At 43.9% G+C, this 23,208-nt stretch overlaps 1 protein-coding gene across 1 annotated transcript; it reads right to left on the bottom strand.

The window, feature by feature from the left end:
- Positions 1 to 338: 338 nt before the first annotated feature.
- psmb7 (proteasome 20S subunit beta 7) lies at positions 339 to 23,208 on the bottom strand. The gene is made up of 8 exons (XM_035761002.2): positions 23,050 to 23,208; positions 22,158 to 22,251; positions 21,748 to 21,845; positions 17,171 to 17,311; positions 16,785 to 16,900; positions 9,890 to 9,948; positions 1,469 to 1,620; positions 339 to 571 (listed from the first exon to the last, which is right to left on the bottom strand). The coding sequence occupies exons 1-8, from the start codon at positions 23,109 to 23,111 to the stop codon at positions 460 to 462; spliced, it is 834 nt and encodes a 277-aa protein (XP_035616895.1). The 5' UTR covers positions 23,112 to 23,208; the 3' UTR covers positions 339 to 459.

Genomic DNA, 23,208 nt, shown 5'->3' with positions numbered 1-23,208 from the left:
ATCCTGGAACAGCACTGACATTGGTTGACCTGTGATCTTGAGATACTCACCAAAGACATCCACCAGACCCACATCGTCGTCTGTAAGGAGATGGTAGTTCACGCAGTGAGATCAATGAATTCACCAGCATACTAGTAAACATTCTGATCATTTAGATTTCCTGTTTAAACATTAAAAATAAATAATAGATTCCCTAAAACAGACCAACTTGTTCTCCATTGTTCCCTCTTCAAACTTCGATAATTATAACAATTCACATGTTTGTCAAACTGCCAGCTAGCTAAGCAATTACATACCATTTGAGATAGCATCGTCAAAAAAAAAACACTTTCGAGACATTGAAGACTCAACGCAAACTTTATTTTAAACCATGGAAAAACATGCCATCTCCACTGAAGGAAGTAAAGGCGAATTTGGGAAGTAACAACAGGGAAAACATCAGAATGTTCCGGTGAGGCTTCAAGAGGTATCCATAGTCTGAACCGTCTCCTCAACCACCTCCAGATCCAATTTCATCACAGACTTCGTCAGGACTCCGGTTGTTCCTTGCTTGTACTTGTAATTACCGGTTCTGATTGGAAAAATAAAGGAATTAGATTCTAATTTAAATATATATATATATATACACATTCAATACAGCATAAACTGGTCTGATGAGCCTCTGGGAGCTAGTTCTTGGATGTAAAATACAATGTAAAACACAAAAATGGCTTCCATGAGTCACGTGACTTTGGAGAATGCATTTCTCTCTAGCACTGCGCCACTGTGCTTTTTGGAGTTTGACAAAAAACAAATGTGCAACTTAGTTCTATGAAATTGAACAAGCAGCAGAGGTCACGAGAAGCACAAACTTGCTGGGTTAAGTGGGTTAGTAGTCAAACAAGAGTATTCAGGTGGGTGAGACAAAATGCTATGGTTAAAGTCTAGAGCACTCCACACAGAACTAGGTATTTATTACTCACTGGTGGGGCAAGGCTTCATGCTCATACACACATCTTCAAACAGAACAGGCCAAAGGGATGGGGCATTCGCCGTTACAGATGATTCATTACCAACAATGCAACTCAACAATACATTCTTAACAAATTTAAAAAGGACACAAATAACTACAACTCATTCAGAAATTGAATGATTAACAACGATGCACTGGTGTGGGGGAAAACATCCTCTATCATGGGTGAATAAGGGTTTGGGAAGGAATAATACTCAAACCATGCAAAGGTTCTTGCACTCAAAATATGAACAAATTTGTGCCATTTGTTATTGTGCTTGTATTGACGAGGCAATCCAGTCAGCAAGCAACTGTTCTCCAGACTGAATGAGACTGCTGTGGGGACCAATAACACTGATGGGACATGGGAACCACATTAAGGTGACAAGTGAAGGGACATGAGGACAAATAATTTATCAAAATATGGGGACTATTGAGGGGAGATTGTGGGGACTGTTGGTGGGTAGGTGGCCTTACCTGACACCCTTCTTGTTGGCCATGTCGTGAGGCCTCAGGTAGTCCACCCTGCCCTTGGTGATGACACACAGGTCAATATTGCTGCCGGAGCCAAGGTCGTTGAAGATGCCAGCCGCGATGGCATCCCGAACCAGCCGCTTGGCATCTTCCTCCTGAGGAGAGGAAAAACAACAATCATTATTGTAAACATGATCAATATCATCTCTTCATGTACTGAGTGAATTAATCCAATGCTTATTCCACTACTTCTCAGGATGGAGGGGTAGAGCTGCCCTACATATAAACCTTCTGCACAGGTCACATGGTTGTGTCTGGATCAGGCTATAGCTGTGGCTTCTTATGAAAGATGACAACTCAAGCTGAGCAAGAAGTAGTGAGTAGGGATTCCCACCCATCTACAAACACCATGGGAAAAGCAAGGGCTCCCTCTATTGACCATCATCGCTAAGAGCAGTAGCGCCTTCCTGAAGTACTGTAGAGCTAAATGCTCATTTTCAAGCGTCCCCCCCATCCTCTCCAGGCCATGTGATAAATGCATCTGTCACATCACGCAAGATAAATGGTCCTCCTCAGCCAGAGCGTTTTAACACAATGGCTAACGGAGGAGACTTGCCCCCTCTGTGAGCTCTACCAGACTCCACAGTGGAGGCCATCGCCACCTCAGAGCTCTTCATCTAGTATCTGGGAGGAAGAGCGCTTCATAATTCACCTTGGCGTTTAATGGGGGTGTGAAGAGTTGAGACACATTCTGACAAAGAATTGAAAAATAAATCAAATTAAAAAGACAAAATGCGTTGTGTCAGACTCATGGCCTTTCCTCTGTAGCCTGAGTGTTAAAGTTCAGCCCTGCTACAGGGGCCTTTAAGACCAGTTTTGACTATGTTAAGGTAGCTGATGTTGCAGGACGGAGTACCCCGTCACGTACTAAGGTTAAAGACATCTGCTAAATAAGCATATTTAGCCTTTACTTAGTGACCGTGTATCAAACTCCACTAGTGTATTGTGTTGTCTGTCCACAAGAACACAATGGTTACGATCCCACTCACAGAATTAAAATTTACACAGTTGTTCCATATATCTTCATTTCATTGTTGTTTTTACCCCCACTGGGATTTAATAAGGCTAACTTGGTTTTAAGTCTAACCCTGCAGAGAGAAATGACTATGGTAATTAAACAACATGCCAAAATGTCTTCCTACCATTCCGACATCCTAAACAGGAAAATCGTTCCCGGTAGGGATGCATCTAATATCCACTAGCTTCAACTGCCGCCGGCAACACTTTGCCCACAGCTTGTGTCTCATCTAGCATGGAAGAGATTGGTTTAGGTTTGCAGACAGCCGAGGGCTTAAAGTAGTTTGTTCTATCATGGAACAGACCGTTTTATTCAGGTAATATCAACAGAGACAACGCGGAACACATCTGACTGGATGAGAAGAGATGAGTGGTGCACACACCCGTAGCTGTGTGGAAACCTGAGCAGTCTAATTCTCTTGTGCAAACACACACAAGATTTTAAGAAATATCCTCAGTGTGTTTGTCCTAATCCCCAGTGTGTGACACCACCAGCACAGTGCTAAGGTTAGCAGGGGCTGGGTCATGGTTCTCTAACCAGCAGTGGGCTGGGTGGCCTACTGGGACTTCATTACACTGACACCAGAAGACACCTGGTGTGTTTTTAAACAGCACCACTCAGTAACACAAAACCCTCAGTCCATGGTCGCTGGAGGAACCACACTAAAGTCAGGGTGTGTGGTACTTGTGTGGGTGACAAAGAGACTGCTAATGTTTCTACAAAGCGTCCGTGTGTCCACGGTTTCATCAATTATTCAGCATAGTCTGGCAGCTGCTGTGGGGCTGAGAGACAACCTAGTTCCTAAAATATGATTTATGATACAGGAGAGACAAAGACCAGGGGACGCGGCAGCTTTCAGAAATCTACATTTTCAAAATGCAGTCCATCAAAAAAAGCTGCGTCTTAAATAATTTCACCTGCGTTTTATATTGAAAACATAGTTTTTTGTTGTGGCTTCAAGTGGATCAGGGCCATAAAACTCTAGTATTTCATCACAAAATACATTTATGCAAAAACATTTAGCAGAAAAAAATAGCATTGTTTTCATTAGACGACAACAGAAGTGCAACACTATTTGGCTAGCAGCCACACAGTAAATCAGCTTACTATGAAAGTGCAAGTTATTTTTTGCAAAGACGATGCACGGCCGTCAGATATTATGTTTACCATAGAAAGAATGTAGCCAGCTACATTTCCGAATGTTTTGCATGAAGTTAATATTGATTTACCTTGCTAAAACTACCTGAGAAAATTAATTGCGTCCTTCCTCTCTGCCATAGTTCAAAGCACTGCCTGCTTTTGATTGGTCTGAAGACGAGAAAAGATTTCAGTGTGAAAAACACAGCAGCGTTGCAGTTCTTGACACAAACCGGTGCGCCTGGCACCTACTACTATACCCCGTTCAAAGGCACTTAAGTGAAACATGCAAGACAAAATATTTATCTCAAGAGTTAAAAATCCTTATTTAACTGGTCTCCTCCCCTTCATCTACAATGATTGAATTGGATTTAACAGGTGACCAATAAGGGATAACAGCTTTCACTGGAGTCTCATGGAAAGAGCAGGCATTCCAAATGTTTTGTAGACTCCCTGTACATTATCATTTCAGATTGTGAATGTGAGATATGGGGTTAGATACTTATTTTGACATTCTAAAAGAAAACCTTTTATAAACTGCAACACTGCCATGCTGATCTGAGCCTTAGTGTCCGACTTTTGGCTGTCACAGATGCACCTCCAATTTCACTACCTCGTCTAGTCAGTTGCTTTAGATTCACCACTCAAACTCGTAGAATATCTGTAGAGTTTCAGTTTTTCAAACTAGTTTATTTTATTTCAGTTCACTAAATAGTTTTTTCATTATTAGTTTTAGTTCACTATCATAACATTGATATCTACATTGCCATATACCCATGACATCATTCAACATGGCTGCCAGCTCTGGGTTGGACTTAAAATATCATGGACCCTGAAAAGAATATAAAATAGTCCATCTAGCCAATTCAAATCAAGCATGTTAATTATGTACCGTATAGGAGACAATCCAAAAGATCCTACCTGTAAACTGAAAAGCCCAGTTTGAGAGACCCATCTCAAGTAAGACTAGAGTGAAATAAAAATGCACACTTTAGTGTGTAAACGCACACTTGAGACACATGTATTCCCCTGCAATCAGTGTGTGAACAACATAACTGCTGCCTCCTGCCCCAGATTATAATACAGCCTCCCAACGGCACCAACACACACCATTTCAATATTTCATAACCATATTAAATATGCCACAGAAGACAGTGTTCAACATCTGTCGTCTTCAGGGTATTGGCGACTCCCGGGAACGGGGGGGGGCAGGCTTGATCTCTAATTGGGCCACGTGCCAAATAAAAGCAGCAGTTTACTACACCGCTTTCCCATGGAGACCCCTTTACCAGACACCCCTTTACATATTGGTACGCAGCCGGTACCCTCCGACTTGTCATATTCCATTTGTAATAACTAGAAGTCGTGTTGTGTGTGGAGATGCAGGAAGTGGAGGTTGAGTGACAAGGGGAGGAAATGACAAGGCGTGTTCCAGCTGTCTGTTCTGGTTTAGAGCCATTTCAACTTGCTGCTAATGAGGATAGAAAAGGAGGTCTGGGGTGGAGGAGGGTCAAGAAAACAGCAGAATAAAAAAATATCTGCAAGTCAGTCAGATGCTCTATACTGATCATCAAAATCTGGTTTAGCGACAAGTCAATAATACACTAGGTGACAACAGCAGTGTTTCTCCAAACACACAACGGAGCCCCTTCTGGCACAGAATAGTTCACGGAGAAACATGTTGTTGGAGCAGGTCCCCAGATTAGCCCGTAACATCACACACGTTTAAGATCGCTAGGCTCAGAAAGAGATTTACAACAAAACACAGTTCATGACATCTCATGTCGAGAATAGGTAAGCAGGGTTACTGTTTATTCTCGAGGAGAGAAAGAGTAGAGAAATATATATATAAAAACACTGGGGAAGTATATAGGCCTAGAAGAGACTGACACTTTCACGCAGTCTCATAAACCCTCAGTCCCACAGAGGAGCAGAGGGGCACTTCATAAATCAGACAGACTGGTGGAGTGTCACTCTGGCTATGGGTCATCCATCTTACTGGGCCCAGGGCCTGTACTCTACTGCTCTCTGGGGGGCCAGAGGAGGCGGCTTGAACAGAACTGAACCAGGCCGTGACAGGAAGGAACAGCACCTCAACCCCAGCCTGCTACGCAGGGTGGAGTAGGACAAGGGGGAAGAAATGTGAAGATGAAGAGCGCGATTGCTACAAGGGTTGAAGATGTGGGCCCAGTGTACTCCTTCACATCAGAGCACTTTTCTTGATGTATGTACATGCACTCAACTACAGTGCCTTGCAAAAGTATTCACCCCCCATGGCGTTTTTCCTATTTTTTGTTGCATTACAACCTGTATTTTAAATGTATTTTTATTTAGATTTCATGTAATGGACATACACAAAATAATACAAATTGGTGAAGCGAAATAAAATATTTAAACATGTGCATGTGTCTGCTCAAACGGTCAGAAACAGACTCCATGAGGGTGGTATGAGGGCCCGACGTCCACAGGTGGGGGTTTGGCTCACAAGCCCAACACCGTGCAGGACGTTTGGCATTTGCCAGAGAACACCAAGATTGGCAAATTCGCCACTGAGCACGTGACAGACGTGACAGAGTCTGGAGAACGTTCTGCTGCCTGCAACATCCTCCAGCATGACCGGTTTGGTGGTGGGTCAGTCATGGTGTGGGGTGGCCGCACAGCCCTCCATGTGCTCGCCAGAGGTAGCTTGACTGCCATTAGGTACCGAGATGAGATACTCAAACCCCTTGTGAGACCATATGCTGGTGCGGTTGGCCCTGTGTTCCTCCTAATGCAAGACAATGCTAGACCTCATGTGGCTGGAGTGTGTCAGCAGTTCCTGCGCAAGAGGAAGGCATTGATGCTATTGATGCTATGGACTGGCCTGCCCATTCCCCAGACCTGAATCCAATTGAGCACATCTGGGACATCATGTCTCGCTCCATCCACCAGACTGTCCAGGAGTTGGCGGATGCTTTAGACCAGGTCTGGGAGGAGATCCCTCAGGAGACCATCCGCCACCTCATCAGGAGCATGCCCATGCGTTGTAGGGAGGTCATACAGACACGTGGAGGCCACACACACCCCTGAGCCTCATTTTAACTTGTTTTAAGGACATTACATCAAAGTTGGATCAGCCTGTAGTGTGGTTTTCCACTTTAAATTTTGAGTGTCATTACTATTCCAGACCTCCATGGGTTGATAAATTTGATTTCCATTGATAAATTTGTGTGATTTTTTTTGTCAGCACATTCAATTATGTAAAGAAAAAAGTATTTAATAAGAATATTTCATTCATTCAGATCGAGGATGTGTTATTTTAGTGTTCCCTTTATTTTTTTGAACAGTGTATATCGATGGAATTAATCGAACAAAAAGGACCATTTGTGATGTTTATGGGAGTGCCAACAAAAGAAGCTCGTCAAAGGTAAGGCATGAATTATATTTTGATTTCTGCGTTGTGTCACGCCTGCAGGATTGAAATATGCTTTCTCTTTATTTACGGAGGTGCTATCCTCAGATAATAGCATCGTTTGATTTCGCCAAAAAGCCCTTTTTGAAATCTGACATGTTGACTGGATTCACAACAAGTGTAGCTTTAATTTGCTATCTTGCATGTGTGATTTAATCAAAGTTTGATTTCTATAGTCATTTATTTTAATTTGGCACCCTGCATTTTCCCTGGCTTTTGGCCAGGTGGGATGCTACCGTCCCACATAACCCAGAGAGGTTAAGCAAGGGACACCATGAAGACCAAGGAGCTCTCCAAACAGGTCAGGGACAAAGTTGTGGAGAAGTACAGATCGGGATTCGATTATTATATCAAACTTTGAACATCCCACGGAGCACCATTAAATCCATTATTATAAAATGTAAGGAATTTGGCACCACAACAAACCTGCCAAGAGAGGGCCGCCCACCAAAACCCACAGACCAGGCAAAGAGGGCATTAATCACAGGCAACAAAGAGACCAAAGATAACCCCGGAGGAGCTGCAGAGCTCCACAGCGGAGATTGGAGTATCTGTCCATAGGACCACTAAGTCGTACACTCCACAGAGGTGGGCTTTATGGAACAGTGGCCCAAAAAAGACATTGCTTAAAGAAAAAAAATAAGCTAACAGGTTTGGTGTTCGCCAACAGGCATGTGAGAGACTCCCCAAACATATGGAAGGTGGTACTACGGTCAGATGAGACTAAAATTGAGCTTTTTGGCCATCAAGGAAAACGCTATGTCTGGCGCAAACCCAACACCTCTCATCACCCAGAGGACACCATCCCCACAGTGAAGCATGGTGGTGGCAGCATCATGCTGTTTTTCCCCATTGGCAGGGACTGGGAAACTGGTCAGATTTGAAGGAATGATGGATGGCGCTAAATACCGGGAAATTCTTGATGGAAACCTGTGTCAGTCTTCCAGAGAAAATCTGTGGTATGACTTACATTGCTGTACACCAGCAGGAACCCATCCAACTTGAAGGCGCTGGAGCAGTTTTGCCTTGAAGAATGGGCAAAAATCCCAGTGGCTAGATGTGCCAAGTTTAGAGACATATCCCAAGAGACTTGCAGCTGTAATTGCTGCAGAAAGTGGCTCTACAAAGAATTGACTTGGAGGGGGAATAGTTATGCACACTCAAGTTCTGTTTTCTTGTCATATTTCATGTTTGTTTCACCCCAAAAAATAATTAGCATCTTCAAAGTTGTGTAACTCAAATGATAAACCATCCAAAAATATATTTTAATTCCGGGTTGTAAGCCAACAAAACAGGAAAAATGCCAAGGGAGGTGAATACTTTCGCAAGGCACTGTAGATGACCACTGCCCCAATGACAGGCAGTCCATGACCCCAATCTCCACCCTCAATGAGAAACACCTGAACCCTTCAATAAGAACACTGCAACAAAAGCCTCCATATAAACACTAGCACAAAACCCCGTTAATGCCTTTAATTCAGTAGAAGTTGCTCTGTGACAGGCGTCTCCGGGGAATTCGCTACAGTATGTGCCAAGAGCAACAACCACAGCAGCCTTCCGCCGTCTTCAAATGGATGTTGATTACCAGCATGTTCACTCCATTGAAACATTGCAGGTTGATGCACCTGAAAGCACTACTTCAATGGAACGACAGAGAAAAGGTTACGAAAAACAAGGGGGGGGCAACTCCACTCCTCCCTATCCTCTCACCCCCAATTACTGTTTTTCTATTATTGGTTCCCTCCATTATCCTGGCTCCAATTGTGCCGTGGGACAGGTAGCTAGCTAACACCCTTTGAGGGAGTAGAGACCCCCGGGATGTCTGCTGCTCTGCTCTCTCTGGCCACACACACACACACACACACACACACACACGTGAAGCCAGGTTCTAAGTGTACGACAGTCTCCATTACTCAGGTTGCCATAAAATACAATAGCATTCTGATAACTTGTGTAACTGCGCACACCTCCCTCCCCCTACAACCCAACTGAAGATGTGCGAATAGCAAAAGCGACTGTGGCATATTTCTGCTTCCTTGTTCAGCAAAGCCTTTGATGGCACTTAAAGAGTATAAAAGGTTTCTCTTTGGGTGAAAATGGCAATGGAGAGGCAGAAATAGAGCCAGGATTTATATAGACACCAGTGTGGGAGGTAGGATAAAATATATTGTGTGTAGAGAAGTGTTGGCGTGACACTATGTAGGGCTGGCACAGTAATTGTATAGTCATGAAAATAACCCTCATAACTAGGGTGAACACATCACATAAACAACTGTCACCCAAAATTCCATGACCATCACAACACTGTGTATGTAGCATGATTATTTGTGTGTGTGTGTGTGTGTGTTGATCAGTTTAACGGGAGTCCACTGAGAGGAGAACTGTGGCCCCATCTCCAAACCACTAAAACCCAGGGCCTTGCCGTGACCAAGCGATACAGCCAAACTGTACCATCTTGGAGGGAGAGTTAAATACTGGAGTCCAACAGGACAAAGTGGCTTAGATGTATATAACATGCTCATAACATGACTATCCATTGCGTTGACCCAGGGCTTCGCCAAATCCAGAGAAGCTTCACAATGAGGTAAAGCAGGTGTATATTCTCTGCTGTCGTAAGCATAGTCGACTTGTTTCAAATTGCAGGTTTGTTTAGACTATTGTGGTTTAAAATATGTGCATGGCCATGTATTCCTCCATTTTGATATATGAAGATGATGCGTGGATGTACAAAATGGCAGATGGGCCAGGTCCAACTCACCTCCATGTCTTGCTTATAGCGGTCCTCAAACACAGCCATGGCAGCCAGAGAGCCAGAACCTATGAGAGAACAGAGAAACACAAAAACTGCATGGTTAATGACTGTTGGAGTGACCAGAATTAAACCATCAAATAAATATTTTTTTTTTATACCAGTGACCAAGACAAGACTACGGGTCAACTTACTAGGACATGGGCCGAATGGTTTACGACAGTCGCAGTGGAAAGTAAAATGTTGAGGACCATACAAAGTTTGAAAAACACCACTTTCAAAAATGCTTACAAAGGTCCCTCCTGGTAACCATGACTGAATGTCTGGTTCGGGTTTCAGCTGACTGTTCATTTCCAACGCCCACTTCTTAAAGAAACACTATGTAACGACGCGCCTGGAGTCCATTTTCTAAAGCGCCTCAGATGTGGCGGGCAATTAGCTCGCTAAAGAAAATGCTTAGCTGTGACAAAAGCAAGAAGCAGGAAGTTGAAGAATCCCTTTGTTTTGGTGGAGACTGGCCATTAGGACTTCTCTACAGCTGTGTCTCTTTTACAACAGAAGAGTCATTTTCTACCATACCTTCTCCCCTCTCTCCTTAACCCCACAGCATCCATCATGCCATCTTCCTCTCCATGTGCGGCCGCTGTCTGGTGTTTTATAGCCAGGTTGCCAGGGGAGTCATTAAGAAGTTGTACTGGCTGAGTTTCATTGTGATTTGCCAGTACAGTAGAAGGTGAAGAGGAGAGGAGAGTAAAAGGCCTGGAGACCATCTAAATGGTTCGATGGAGGTAATAGGTTGACTTAAAAACAGAACAAAATGTGTGAAAGCATGGCTGTTGGGCCAAAGCCTCACCCAATGTTTATCTAAAGTCTACACAACATTCAAGTTTTTTTAATGTGAGCCATAGTAACCTCACACAGGCATTCTGGTCTCTAGCTATCCTGTTGAGTTTGCTATGGCACACCGGTTTGCAACAGGAAACACTAATTTGTTTCTTATTGGACAAGTGCCGATGGCACCTCCCTGTAACACTCCGGTTCAGAGTTTCCTTCCACTTCGTGCCTACTGAACTTGGCTCTGGTTACCCGGGCTCATCAGTCAGTCACCGGGCTCTCTGCTGGTTACCCGGGCTCATCAGTCAGTCACCGGGCTCTCTGCTGGTTACCCGGGCTCATCAGTCAGTCACCGGGCTCTCTGCTGGTTACCCGGGCTCATCAGTCAGTCACCGGGCTCTCTGCTGGTTACCCGGGCTCATCAGTCAGTCACCGGGCTCTCTGCTGGTTACCCGGGCTCATCAGTCAGTCACCGGGCTCTCTGCTGGTTACCCGGGCTCATCAGTCAGTCACCGGGCTCTCTGCTGGTTACCCGGGCTCATCAGTCAGTCACCGGGCTCTCTGCTGGTTACCCGGGCTCATCAGTCAGTCACCGGGCTCTACTGGTTACCCGGGCTCATCAGTCAGTCACCGGGCTCTACTGGTTACCCGGGCTCATCAGTCAGTCACCGGGCTCTACTGGTTACCCGGGCTCATCAGTCAGTCACCGGGCTCTACTGGTTACCCTGGCTCAGTCAGTCACCGGGCTCTACTGGTTACCCTGGCTCATCAGTCACTGGGCTCTAAAATGGTATGGTGAGACTTCCACTACATGCACGATATTCAATTGACATTGGTGCCGGGGGGGAATGTGAGGAGGCCATTGATCATTTCTCATGCATGTTTCACTCTCCAGAAGGGGCAGACATGAGCTCCTGGTGGGACTCCCTAATATGAGGCCTCAGCTCGCTGACATGCAACATACTGATACATGAATATGAATGAGCAGGGCCGGAGAGGGGGAACGAGACAAAAATATAGTAGAGGGAGAGAAGGTGGAGAAGGGGAGTGGGTTCGTATAAATGAGGGAGAAAAACAGAGGGGTTAAGAGGTTGATATTTATTGTATATAGAGTAGGAAGGGACAAAATAAAACTTTTTTTTAAAAAGCTATTGATTAAATTAAAAAACAAAAGGTAAAATAACAATAAGGAGTGGGAGAAAAAAGGAGACTTTCAATGTAGCTAGTCCCCCCCAGTTTCTTACATTTTCATGGAAAGTCTGAGAAAGCAGACAATCTTGCAGCGTTGGCTGGAAAGGTGTAGTGAAAGAACCCCCATAGGTTCTTTGTCAGCACAACAGCCTTTCAAGTGACGGCCTCACGCCTCCTGAGTAAACGCAGGGGGAAAGCGATTCTCGGAGAGAGGCAGGAAGTGTGTGTGTAACCTCTTCCTTTCTCCCAATCCTCACATGCCTCCTTTTATTAGTGACTGGATTTAAAACAGGCTTCTATTATTCATGTGGCTGAATATTCAGCCAAATTCCCTCCGCTTCCACGTAGCTCAGTAGAGAAATACCAGAGTCGAATATGAAGGAGATACACTAGTTTAAAAATCACCACAAACGAAGAAGCGCCAGTTCGTACATGAAGCAACATTCTCCCAAACGAGTAAAGAAAAAGCTATTTGTAGTAGGCTTGGGCAGTAAATACTGTGTATAAATAGACATGATGGTTTTTCAATAAAGTCAAACCTATTTCTTTGACGTTTTTCTATACATTTAAATATTTGTAGCTACTTTTAAGTAAATATCTGAAACTAGTGCAATATATTAGGAGATAAAGCAGCTTACGTTCTTCATTTCACCAGCCACATTATTTTACATTATGAAGCTGACCGTAGTTCCCCAGAACAGTTGAGCCAGTCAAGTGTTTGTAAATAGCACAACTGGAGAAAGTGGGAGCAGGTGAGTCCAGCTGTGTATTGACAGGGGTTGCGTTTTATATTGAAAGTCTGTTGTTTTTTTTGTTTCAGGTGATCAGGGATGTGCAACTAGTTTTCCTTCACCGAAAATACATTAGTACCACACATTAGGCAGGAAATAGCTTCGTTTATCAGATGACAACAGAAGTGCAATGCTATTTGGCTGGCAGCCACATAAGCTAAATGAGCTTAATGAAAAAGCAAAAGTATTTTCCACAAAAACTATGCATGACCATCATATTTATGTTTATAATAGAAAGTAGCCAGTTACACTTCCCAATGTATTTCTTAAAAGTTAATTTTGCATTTTAGAGGGAAAAAAATACAAATAGGCTGGCTACACCGAGAAATATGCCAGAGAAAAGTTGGTACACATCAGTCAGAGCGTTGATAGAATGCCCGTTCGTGAATTCTCATCCGAGTGGAAAAGTGCAAAAGAAACTAAATTAGTCTGGACACCTGCTCATCGAACATCTCATTCCAAAATCATGGGCATTAATATGGAATTGGTCCTCCCTTTGATGCTGCAACAGCCTCCACTCTTCTGGGAAGGCTTTCCACTAGATGTTGGAACATTGCCGCAGGGACTTGCTTCCACAAGAGCATTAGTGAGGTCGGGCACTGACGTTGGGCGATTAGGCCTAGCTTGCAGTCGCCGTTCCAATTCATCCCAAAGGTGTCTGATGAGGTTGAGGTCAGGGCTCTGTGAAGGCCAGGTAAGTTCTTCCACACCGATCTCGACAAACCCTGTCTGTATGGACCTCGCTTTGTGCACGGGGGCATTATCATGCTGAAACAGGAAAGGGCCTTCCCCAAATTGTTGCCAAAGTTGGAATCACAGAATCGTCTAGAATGTCATTGTATGCTGTAGTGTTAGGGAAGTGCTCCCGCTGTGGGAACATCAATCAGCGGAAATTTCAAGTGCGCCACGTATAGTTTTTGATAAAACTCAAACTTTCATTAAAATGCACATACAATGTACTGAATTAAAGCTACACTCGTTGTGAATCTAGTTACCGAGTCAGATTTGTAAAATGCTTTTCGGCGAAAGCATGAGAAGCTATTATCTGATAGCATGTATCCCCCAAATACTGCACCGTTACCTAACGACAGATTTTGCGATTGCCGGGGGCTACTCAAAAACGCAGAAATAAAATATAAAACATTCATTACCTTTGACGAGCTTCTTTCTTGGCACTCCTAGATGTCCCATAAACATCATTTTGGGTCTTTTTTCGATTAAATCGGTCCATATATAGCCTAGATATCGATCTATGAACACTGTGTGAACAACGGAAAAAAATAGCGTTTTAGAACGTAACGTCATTTTTTTAAATTTAAAAAGTCGACGATAAACTTTCACAAAAAAAAAATCGAAATACTTTTGTAATGCAACTTTAGGTATTAGTACACGTTAATAAGTGATACAATTGATCACGAGGCGATGTCAATTCTATAGGTGTCCTTCTTGAAATAATGTCTGGAGAAATCTCAACCAAAACATCCGGTCGGAGACCGGAGGGAATCGGTTCCCTTGATTCGGTTTGACCAAGAAACAAAGCCTAGGCAAATGAAAAGACTGTAGAAGCTGTAGGTACTGCAACCTCGGCCTCATTTAATCCGGTTCACCTATAACAATTCCTGGAAGTCGCGCATGGATATTTTTTTCCATTTTCAGTGATCAGATTTTCCTGCACTTTTCGATGAAACACACGTTCTGTTATAGTGACAGACGTGATTTAACCAGTTTTAGAAACGTCTGAGTGTTTTCTATCCACACATACTAATCATATGCATATACTATATTCCTGGCATGAATAGCAGGGCGCTGAAATGTTGCGCGATTTTTAACAAAAAGCTGCGAAAAGCTGCTTGAATTCTCAACTTCCCTAAGAGGTTTAAGATTTCCTTCACTGGAACTAAGGGGTCTATCCCCAAATATGAAAAACAGCCTCAGACTGTTATTCCTCCCACACAAAAATGTGGTACTACGCATTCAGGTAGGTAGTGTTCTCCTGGCATCTGCCAAACCCAGATTTGTCCGTCGGACTCCAAGATGGTGAAGCGCGATTCATCACTCCAGAGAACGTGTTTCCACTCTCGTCCAATGGCGACGAGCATTATACCACTCCAGCTGATGCTTGGTATCGAGCATGGTGATCTCAGGCTTGGGTGCGGCTGCTCAGCCATAGTAACACATTTCATGAAGCTCCAGAATAAGAGTTATTGTGCTGACGTTGCTTCCAGAGGCAGTTTGGAACTCAGTAGTGAGTGTTGCAACAGAGGACAGAGGATTTGTAAGTGCTGCACACTTCAGTACTCGGCAGTCCGCTTCTATGAGCTTGGGTGGCCTACCACTTCAAGGCTGAGCAGTTGTTGCACCTAGACTTTCCCACTTCACAATACCAGCAGTTAAAAAGTTGAACGGCACAGCTTTAGCAGGGCAACGTTTTTACAAACTGACTTGCAGTGTTTCTCATATGAGTTTTATCTTTTTTCCCTGCATGTAAATTTAAGAATTCTGCACTAACTACCAAGGTAAACTCAGGGGGTCACGTTAACTAAGTAAATGGCTGAATTAATAAGGTGACGGGCATCATATTGTGTTGGCTTTCTGCCGTGTTTGAGAAGTCTTTTGGATGAGTTCTGTACAGCTGCCACCTTTTGATTTCCTTGCGTTTTTTCTCTTCTCCATTCTCAGCCTGTCTGCTCCTCCCCCATCTTCTCCGAACAGAGCAGACAGGCCCATTGTGTGGAGTCTGGACTCACCAGGGCAAACAGTGTGAACACATGCTGCTCTTCATTTGCAAAGTCTCTCGTTCACATTCGCTTGTGAACGAGGCAGGGCGGTAGGGTAGCCTAGTGGTTAGAGAGTTGGACTAGGAACCGGAAGGTTGCAAGTTCAAACCCCTGAGCTGACAAGGTACTAATCTGTCATTCTGCCCCTGAACAGGCAGTTAACCCACTGTTCCTAGGCAGTCATTGAAAATAAGAATTTGTTCTTAACTGACTTGCCTGGTTAAATAAAGGTTTAAAAAAAATAATAAATGGCCAAACGCACCAAAAATGACATTTGGTAGCACCTACCTATATATGTATAACGTTATGAGCTGGACTGCCTGTCTATGCAATAATTCTCTCTCATTTGCGCTCGTTAGCTAGGAGCCGCCATGGAAATTCGCTATTATTAGCTCAATTTGTTTTTGCATTCTGGTAATAGATGCCCAATGAGCTTTTTCAGTTTTTTTGGCCCCACTTTGTGTACTAAGCTGTACTACTACAGTAAATCCCTGGATGAGAGATATGAAAATACAGATACTTCCCATCCCTAATTTGTAGACTAAGATAGACGTATTTCACTTATAGGCCATATTTCATAACACCTTCAGGGAGGTAACCTTTGAGAGCAACAATTAACACTTGAAGCGGCCTAAACAATAAAAATTCTTGGGGCGGTTGTCTTACCCAGAAAACATAATGAATACGAGGTTTAGCTGAGCTTTGGAGTAAAGATGCCGCCCACAGCAGAATTGAATAAGCATCAACCGGACGTGGGGATAGGGTTGGGGCACCAGGTGTTTGGTGAAAGGGGGGGGGGGTGTCATCATATACCTGCAATGGAATGAGGGGTACCCGTGGGAACTGACCAGGGTCCTTAATTTCAACCCACACAGCTGTTCTTAAAAATGACCTCTATGTATTTTGCAGAATGGCTCCTCTTGTCGACTTTTCCCATTTTCAATTAACTGAAAGAGGTAAAGCTGAATGGAGCCAGAAAAGCTGGACCAGGGTAGACTGACGTGAGTAGGAAGTTTGTAGATGTGCGTTGATGGGATCCCTGCTTGGTCTTGCGATAGAAATGAGGTCTGTGCTCGTGGCGGTTTCGACAAATCTGCCTGGCCTACCAAACTCACATTTTTTCTCTGAAGTGACTTGACAATACACTCATCTGACAGGATTGAGCACATCTGTAGATTGTAATGTGGTTTAACTGTGAATAACAGCTTCAGAAAAAGTTTAATGCAAACAGCAGCAGCCTCTAGTGGACCATGGCAGTATTAAAGACAAACAAAGAACAAAAAAAGGGAAGTAGTTAGCTGGTAAACTCACCCATAGTGACGTAAGGAAGCTTGTCAGTGGAGCCGTGGGGGTAGATGCTGTAGAGATGGGGCCCGTTGCAGTCCACTCCACCCAGCACCAGGGCAGCGCCAATGTGACCCTGGTATCTGAGAACGCAACAAACTATTCCTTCTCTTCTATTGACTACTTTTCACAACATAGACACCCAGGCATTACTCTACATCAGGGCTGTCAAACTAATTCCATGGAGGGCCAAATGTCTGCTGTTCCCCCCCCCCCCTTTCAATTAAGATCTAGACCAGCAGGTGAGGGGGGTCCCTTACTAATCAGTAACTTTAATTCATCAATCAAGTACTAGGGAGGAGCAAAAGTCCACAGACACTCGGGGGAGGAGGGGGGTTAGATAGGTGGCATACCTAAAGAGCATCTGCTTGAGCATGCGGTTGGCAGTGGCCACGCGGGGCAGCCGGCTCGTAGAGAGGGAGTGCAGCTCCAGGTTAGAGGAGATGATCTGGGTGGTCATCTCAGTGTCTGCTGCCGTACCCGCTCCACAGCAACTGGATGAAATGGAGGTCAGGATTATGGAGTTGACGTGCATTTATGAAACCACACTTGAAATAAATGTTGATTTTAAATCACGTGATGCCTCTGATGTATACTAAAGTCTAAAATGGCAGGACATGTTCCAACCAGTGTTCACTGAAGCACCGAGATAAGCAATAGACATGTCATTCCCGTTACCTCCTGTTACACAAAAAGTACACCACAACAATGTTAGGTCATTCACCCTAGGGCTGGCGGTATACCTTATTTAAGCAATAAGGCACGAGGGGGTATGGTATATGGCCAATATTTATTTTACCTTTATTTAACTAGGCAAGTCAGTTAAGAACAAATTCTTATTTTCAATGACTGGAACAGTGGGTTAACTGCCTGTTCAGGGGCAGAACGACAGATTTGTACCTTGTCAGCTCGGGGGTTTTGAACTTGCAACCTTCCGGTTACTAGTCCAACGCTCTAACCACTAGCTGCTCTAATTGTTGGTAAACAGTTTATAATAGAAATAAGGCACCTCGGAGGTTTGTGATATATGACCAATATAACACAGCTACAGTCTGTTCTTAAACACGACGCACCGCCGAGTGCCTAGACACAGCCCTTAGCCATGGTATATTGGTCATATATCACAAACACCCGAGGTGCCTTATTTCTATTATAAACTGTTTACCAACAATTAGAGCAGCTTATAATTGACTATTATACACTGGTATTGATGCACGGACTGGTTTGGGTTTTTACTTTACCTTCTATAACAGTATTTTATTGTTAGGCTTGTCAAATGTGATACGTATCTCCAGCGCGTGTAATGTCTATTTTTACAGTTTACTCCCGTTTGTTACTGGAGTCATCTTTCTCCATCTCCTCTTGCTGTATGCCGCTTACCACAACAAGCCCGGCCCGTCACTCAAGGAGAGAGCATTTGCTCGATCAGAATCAAGAGCACTTTCTTGCACTTTCTCTGCATGATCAGATGGACGCAACAAGATGTTGGTGACATGCAGCTTTCCACTGTCTGCTAGTTTGTCTTTCCATAGCAAGTTGCTGCCAAAATAAATTGTGTTAGCAACTAATGCTTATCGCTAGTTAGCTGGCTAGCTAGCTTGATAAAAGTACTAAGAGTCAGAGCAAACCTTGCTAGCTAATAACAGCCTGGTACCAGTGCTGGGGTAGGGCTAGATAAGATACTGTTGCACAAATATGCTTATCAGAGGAATAGGCGAAGTATGAGTATGTTAGCTAGCTACATGAGGTAAGAAAACATGTAATAGGGCCACCTGGAAACACTGATCAACACTTTAGTTCCTACCCTGTCAATAATTCCTCCCTGGCTTACTGGATCCATTTGTTGTCAAACAATGTATTCAAGGTGCTGCCCACAATATTCCAACTATAGAATTAGAATAATTATTTTATTTCCATGATTCCAACAGTTAACTAGGCCTAGATGTTTGTATATATATATATATATAATGCAGCCCCGTGTAGCAGTGTTATAATTAAAAAAGTGCAGAAAGTGATGAAAATGCAGACAATTTTGTTTGGAGGTGGATTGAAACAGTATAAAACTACCAGAATGGAGAAACCCCCCATTGAAATAACTTGTAATTGATCTGTTGCCACCCTGGGGCCTAAATGTGCTTTATGAACTACTCAAATCAAATTTTATTTGTCACATACACATGGTTAACAGATGTTAATGCGAGTGTAGCGAAATGCTTGTGGTTCTAGTTCAGACAATTCAGTAATAACCAACGAGTAATCTAACAATTCCAAAACTACTACCTTATACACACAAGTGTAAAGGGATAAAGAATATGTACATAAAGATATGAATGAGTGATGGTACAGAACGGCATAGGCAAGATGCAGTAGATGGTATCGAGTACAGTATATACATATGAGATGAGTAATGTAGGGTATGGAAACATTATATTAAGTGGCATTGTTTAAAGTAGCTAGTGATACATTTTTACATCAATTTTCATCAATTTCCATAATTAAAGTGGCTGGAGTTGAGTCAGTATGTTGGCAGCAGCCACTCAATGTTAGTGGTGGCTGTTTAACAGCCTGATGGCCTTGAGATAGAGGCTGTTTTTCAGTCTCTTGGTCCCTGCTTTGATGCACCTGTACTGACCTCGCCTTCTGGATGATAGCAGGGTGAATAGGCAGTGGCTCGGGTGGTTGTTGTCCTTGATGATCTTTATGGCCTTCCTGTGACATCTGGTGGCGTAGGTGTCCTGGAGGGCAGGTAGTTTGCCCCCGATGAAGCGTTGTGCAGACTTCACTACCCTCTGGAGAGGGTGGAGCAGTTGCCGTACCAGGATGCTCTCGATTGTGCATCTGTGGAAGTTTGTGACAAGCCGAATTTCTTCAGCCTCCTGAGGTTGAAGAGACGCTGCTGTGCCTTCTTCACGACTGTCTGTGTGGGTGGGCCAATTCAGTTTGTCAGTGATGTGTACACCGAGGAACTTAAAACCTACTACCCTCTCCACTACTGTCCCGTCGATGTGGATAGGGGGGGTGCTCCCTCTGCTGTTTCCTGGAGCCCACGATCATTTCCTTTAATTTGTTGACGTTGAGTGTGAGGTTATGTTCCTGACACCACACTCCGAGGGCCCTCGCCTCCTCCCTATAGGCCGTCTCATCGTTGTTGGTAATCAAGCATACCACTGTAGTGTCGTCTGCAAACTTGATGAATGAGTTGGAGGCGTGCATGGCCACGCAGTCATGGGTGAACAGGGAGTACAGGAGAGGGCTCAGAACACACCCTTGTGGGGCCCCAGTGTTGAGGATCAGCGGGGTGGAGATGTTGTTACCTACCCTCACCACCTGGGGGCGGCCCGTCAGGAAGTCCATTACCCAGTTCCACAGAGCAGGGTCGAGACCCAGGGTCTCGAGCTTAATGACGAGTTTGGAGGGTACTATGGTGTTAAATGCTGAGCTGTAGTCAATGAACAGCATTCTCACATAGGTATTCCTCCTGTCCAGATGGGTTAGGGCAGTGTGCAGTGTGGTTGCGATTGTGTCGTCTGTGGATCTATTTGGGCGGTAAGCAAATTGGAGTGGGTCTAGGGTGTCAGGTAGGGTGGAGGTGATATGGTCCTTGACTAGTCTCTCAAAGCACTTCATGATGACGGAAGTGAGTGCTACGGGGTGGTAGTCATTTAGCTCAGTTACCTTAGCTTTCTTGGGAACAGGGACAATGGTGACCCTCTTGAAGCATGTGGGAACAGCAGACTGGGATAAGGATTGATTGAATATGTCCGTAAACACACCAGCCAGCTGGTCTGCGCATGCTCCGAGGACGCGGCTGGGGATGCAGCCTTGCGAGGGTTAACACGTTTAAATGTTTTACTCACGGCGGCTGCAATGAAGGAGAGTCCGCAGGTTTTGGTTGCGGGCCCTGTCAGTGGCACTGTATTGTCCTCAAAGCGGGCAAAAAAGTTATTTAGTCTGTCTGGGAGCAAGACATCCTGGTCCGCGACGGGGCTGATTTTCTTTTTGTAATCCGTGATTGACTGTAGACCCTACCACATACCTCTTGTGTCTGAGCTGTTGAATTGCGACTCTACTTTGTCTCTATACGGACAATTAGCTTGTTTGATTGCCTTGCGGAGGGAATAGTTACACTGTTTGTATTCAGTCAAGTTTCCGGTCACCTTGCCTTGGTTAAAAGCAGTGGTTTGCGCTTTGAGTTTCACGTGACTGCTGCCATCAATCCACGGTTTCTGGTTTGGGAATGTTTTAATCGTTGCTATGGGTACGACATTGTCAATGCACCTCCTAATGAACTCGCTCACCGAATCAGCGTATTCGTCAATGTTGTTGTTGGACGCAATGCGGAACATATCCCAATCCACGTGATCGAAGCAGTCTTGAAGCGTGGAATCAGAATGGTCGACCCGGGGTTGAACAGACCGGAGCGCGGGAGCTTCTTGTTTTAGTTTCTGTCTGTAGGCTGGGAGCATCAAAATGGAGTCGTGGTCAGCTTTTCCGAAAGGAGGACGGGGGAGGGCCTTATATGCGTCGCGGAAGATTTAGATGCAAGTGGCTGTTCCACTGGCTGTCATAGGTGTTTGCACCAATTTGTAAGTCGCTCTGGATAAGAGCGTCTGCTAAATGACTTAAATGTAATGTAAATGTTAGAATAACAATGATCCAGGGTTTTACCAGCCCTGGTTGCGCAATCGATATGCTGATACAATTTAGGGAGTCTTGTTTTCAGATTAGCCTTGTAACCCCCAGCTACAATGAATGCAGCCTCAGGATACTCAAACCACATTTAGAACTAGTATTAATCAAAAACATAACTGTAAAATACCATAAATTATGTGAAAAATACCATATACTATATTTTAGCCATATCACCCAGCCCTAAATCACACAACTAATATTAAAACAGAAAACTAACATTGGACAAGGGGTCACTTACTAGATGTTTGGGGAGATGTAATGGATCTTGGAGCAATTCTTATCTGCCACAATCATGCCCTCTGTGGCCCTGGTGTCAGCACCAAGAACTATCCCATCCTACAGGGAAAAATAAATAAAAACTAGTTCAAACAAGAAGTACACATATCTCATTTTTAAAGAGTGATTGTAGGCATATTGCATGCATTTCTTGCTCAATGTTTGATAGCTCAAGTCAAAATGTGGAGTTTTATACATTAAATCAAACTTAACCACATACAGGATAAAGGAAGCAATGGTGGAATTGTAGAGCGCTGAATTTAGGCTACTTCAGGAAAACACAGCAGCATGTATTATCATCAGTACATTTGTAGTGTTATCTTCATCACTATGGTAGAGGTGAAATAAATATGTAAACAAAGTTATCCTTACCTTAAAAACAACCCCACAGATTGTGGTGCCTGTTTTCCGGGCAGATGGTACGTTGCATCCTAATTTGGTAACTTCAGCTTCCAAGACTGCATTCCTAAAACAACAGAAACATGGTCATAAATTGTGCATGCTAGACAGTGCTAGACAGTCATCGACACGTGACTTCAGAACTACATGGGCCCTTGATGACTATGCATCTTGTAAAATGTAATACGAATGTGTTGGTAGGCCAATTCAATATCAAATGTAGCTAATCAAATATATGCTACACCCATTGCACACAACAATATTTGATAACGATCCGGCCAGGTAAATTGATAGGTCTCAAACTAAAATCTGCTGTATCATCGGCGGGCAGCGATGCGGGTGGAGCGCAAGCCAAGCCAATGGGAAATGAGATGGATGTCAAACTTGACACTAAAAATGTGACAAGTCAATATGTATTTGAATTTAGAAATTCAACACGGTTGTGACTAAACAACTTGTAGCTAGCCAGCAAGTCGGCTACCTTAGCCAACCAACTACGTTATGCATTGTTAGCCGGATTTACGGACTGGCTACTATTGGCCCTATAGCTAGGCTAGCTAATAATCAAACTGTAGCTAACTTTTACTTGAGAGTTTGAAAACTGAGTATTCATCACCACGTGTAAATTGTCGCAGCCTACGAAATAATTTTGTAAAATCCCCCCCATTCTTTCATTCATCACATAACTCAAGAAAAACAGCGTTGAGAAATGTCTGAGTCATTCGAGGAGGCCGTGAAGAGAATGGAGCGGCCCGAAATGAAATAACTCAACACAGAGAATACATTTCTAAATAATTTCTAAATATAAAAGTCACTAAACACGTGGACATGCGCCGCTCTTTTTGAATTCTCGCTGAATCCTTACCTCTTGCAATTTTCGAAACTGAAACCTCCAAGCTGCGGCTGGCACACTGACAGAGTCGCCATTTTCCTGTACTGAATTCCAGCTTCCGGGAAGCGAGGCACACTAAAAGCGGTAACTTGGGTTACACTGATTGTCCTCCGGAATAACTGAATGAAATTA

The sequence above is a fragment of the Oncorhynchus keta genome, chromosome 9, assembly GCF_023373465.1.
Source record: "Oncorhynchus keta strain PuntledgeMale-10-30-2019 chromosome 9, Oket_V2, whole genome shotgun sequence".
In the NCBI taxonomy this organism is placed as follows: Eukaryota; Metazoa; Chordata; class Actinopteri; order Salmoniformes; family Salmonidae; genus Oncorhynchus; species Oncorhynchus keta.
Note: the sequence above shows the minus strand (reverse complement) of the source record. Positions and strands in the feature narration are given on the sequence as shown.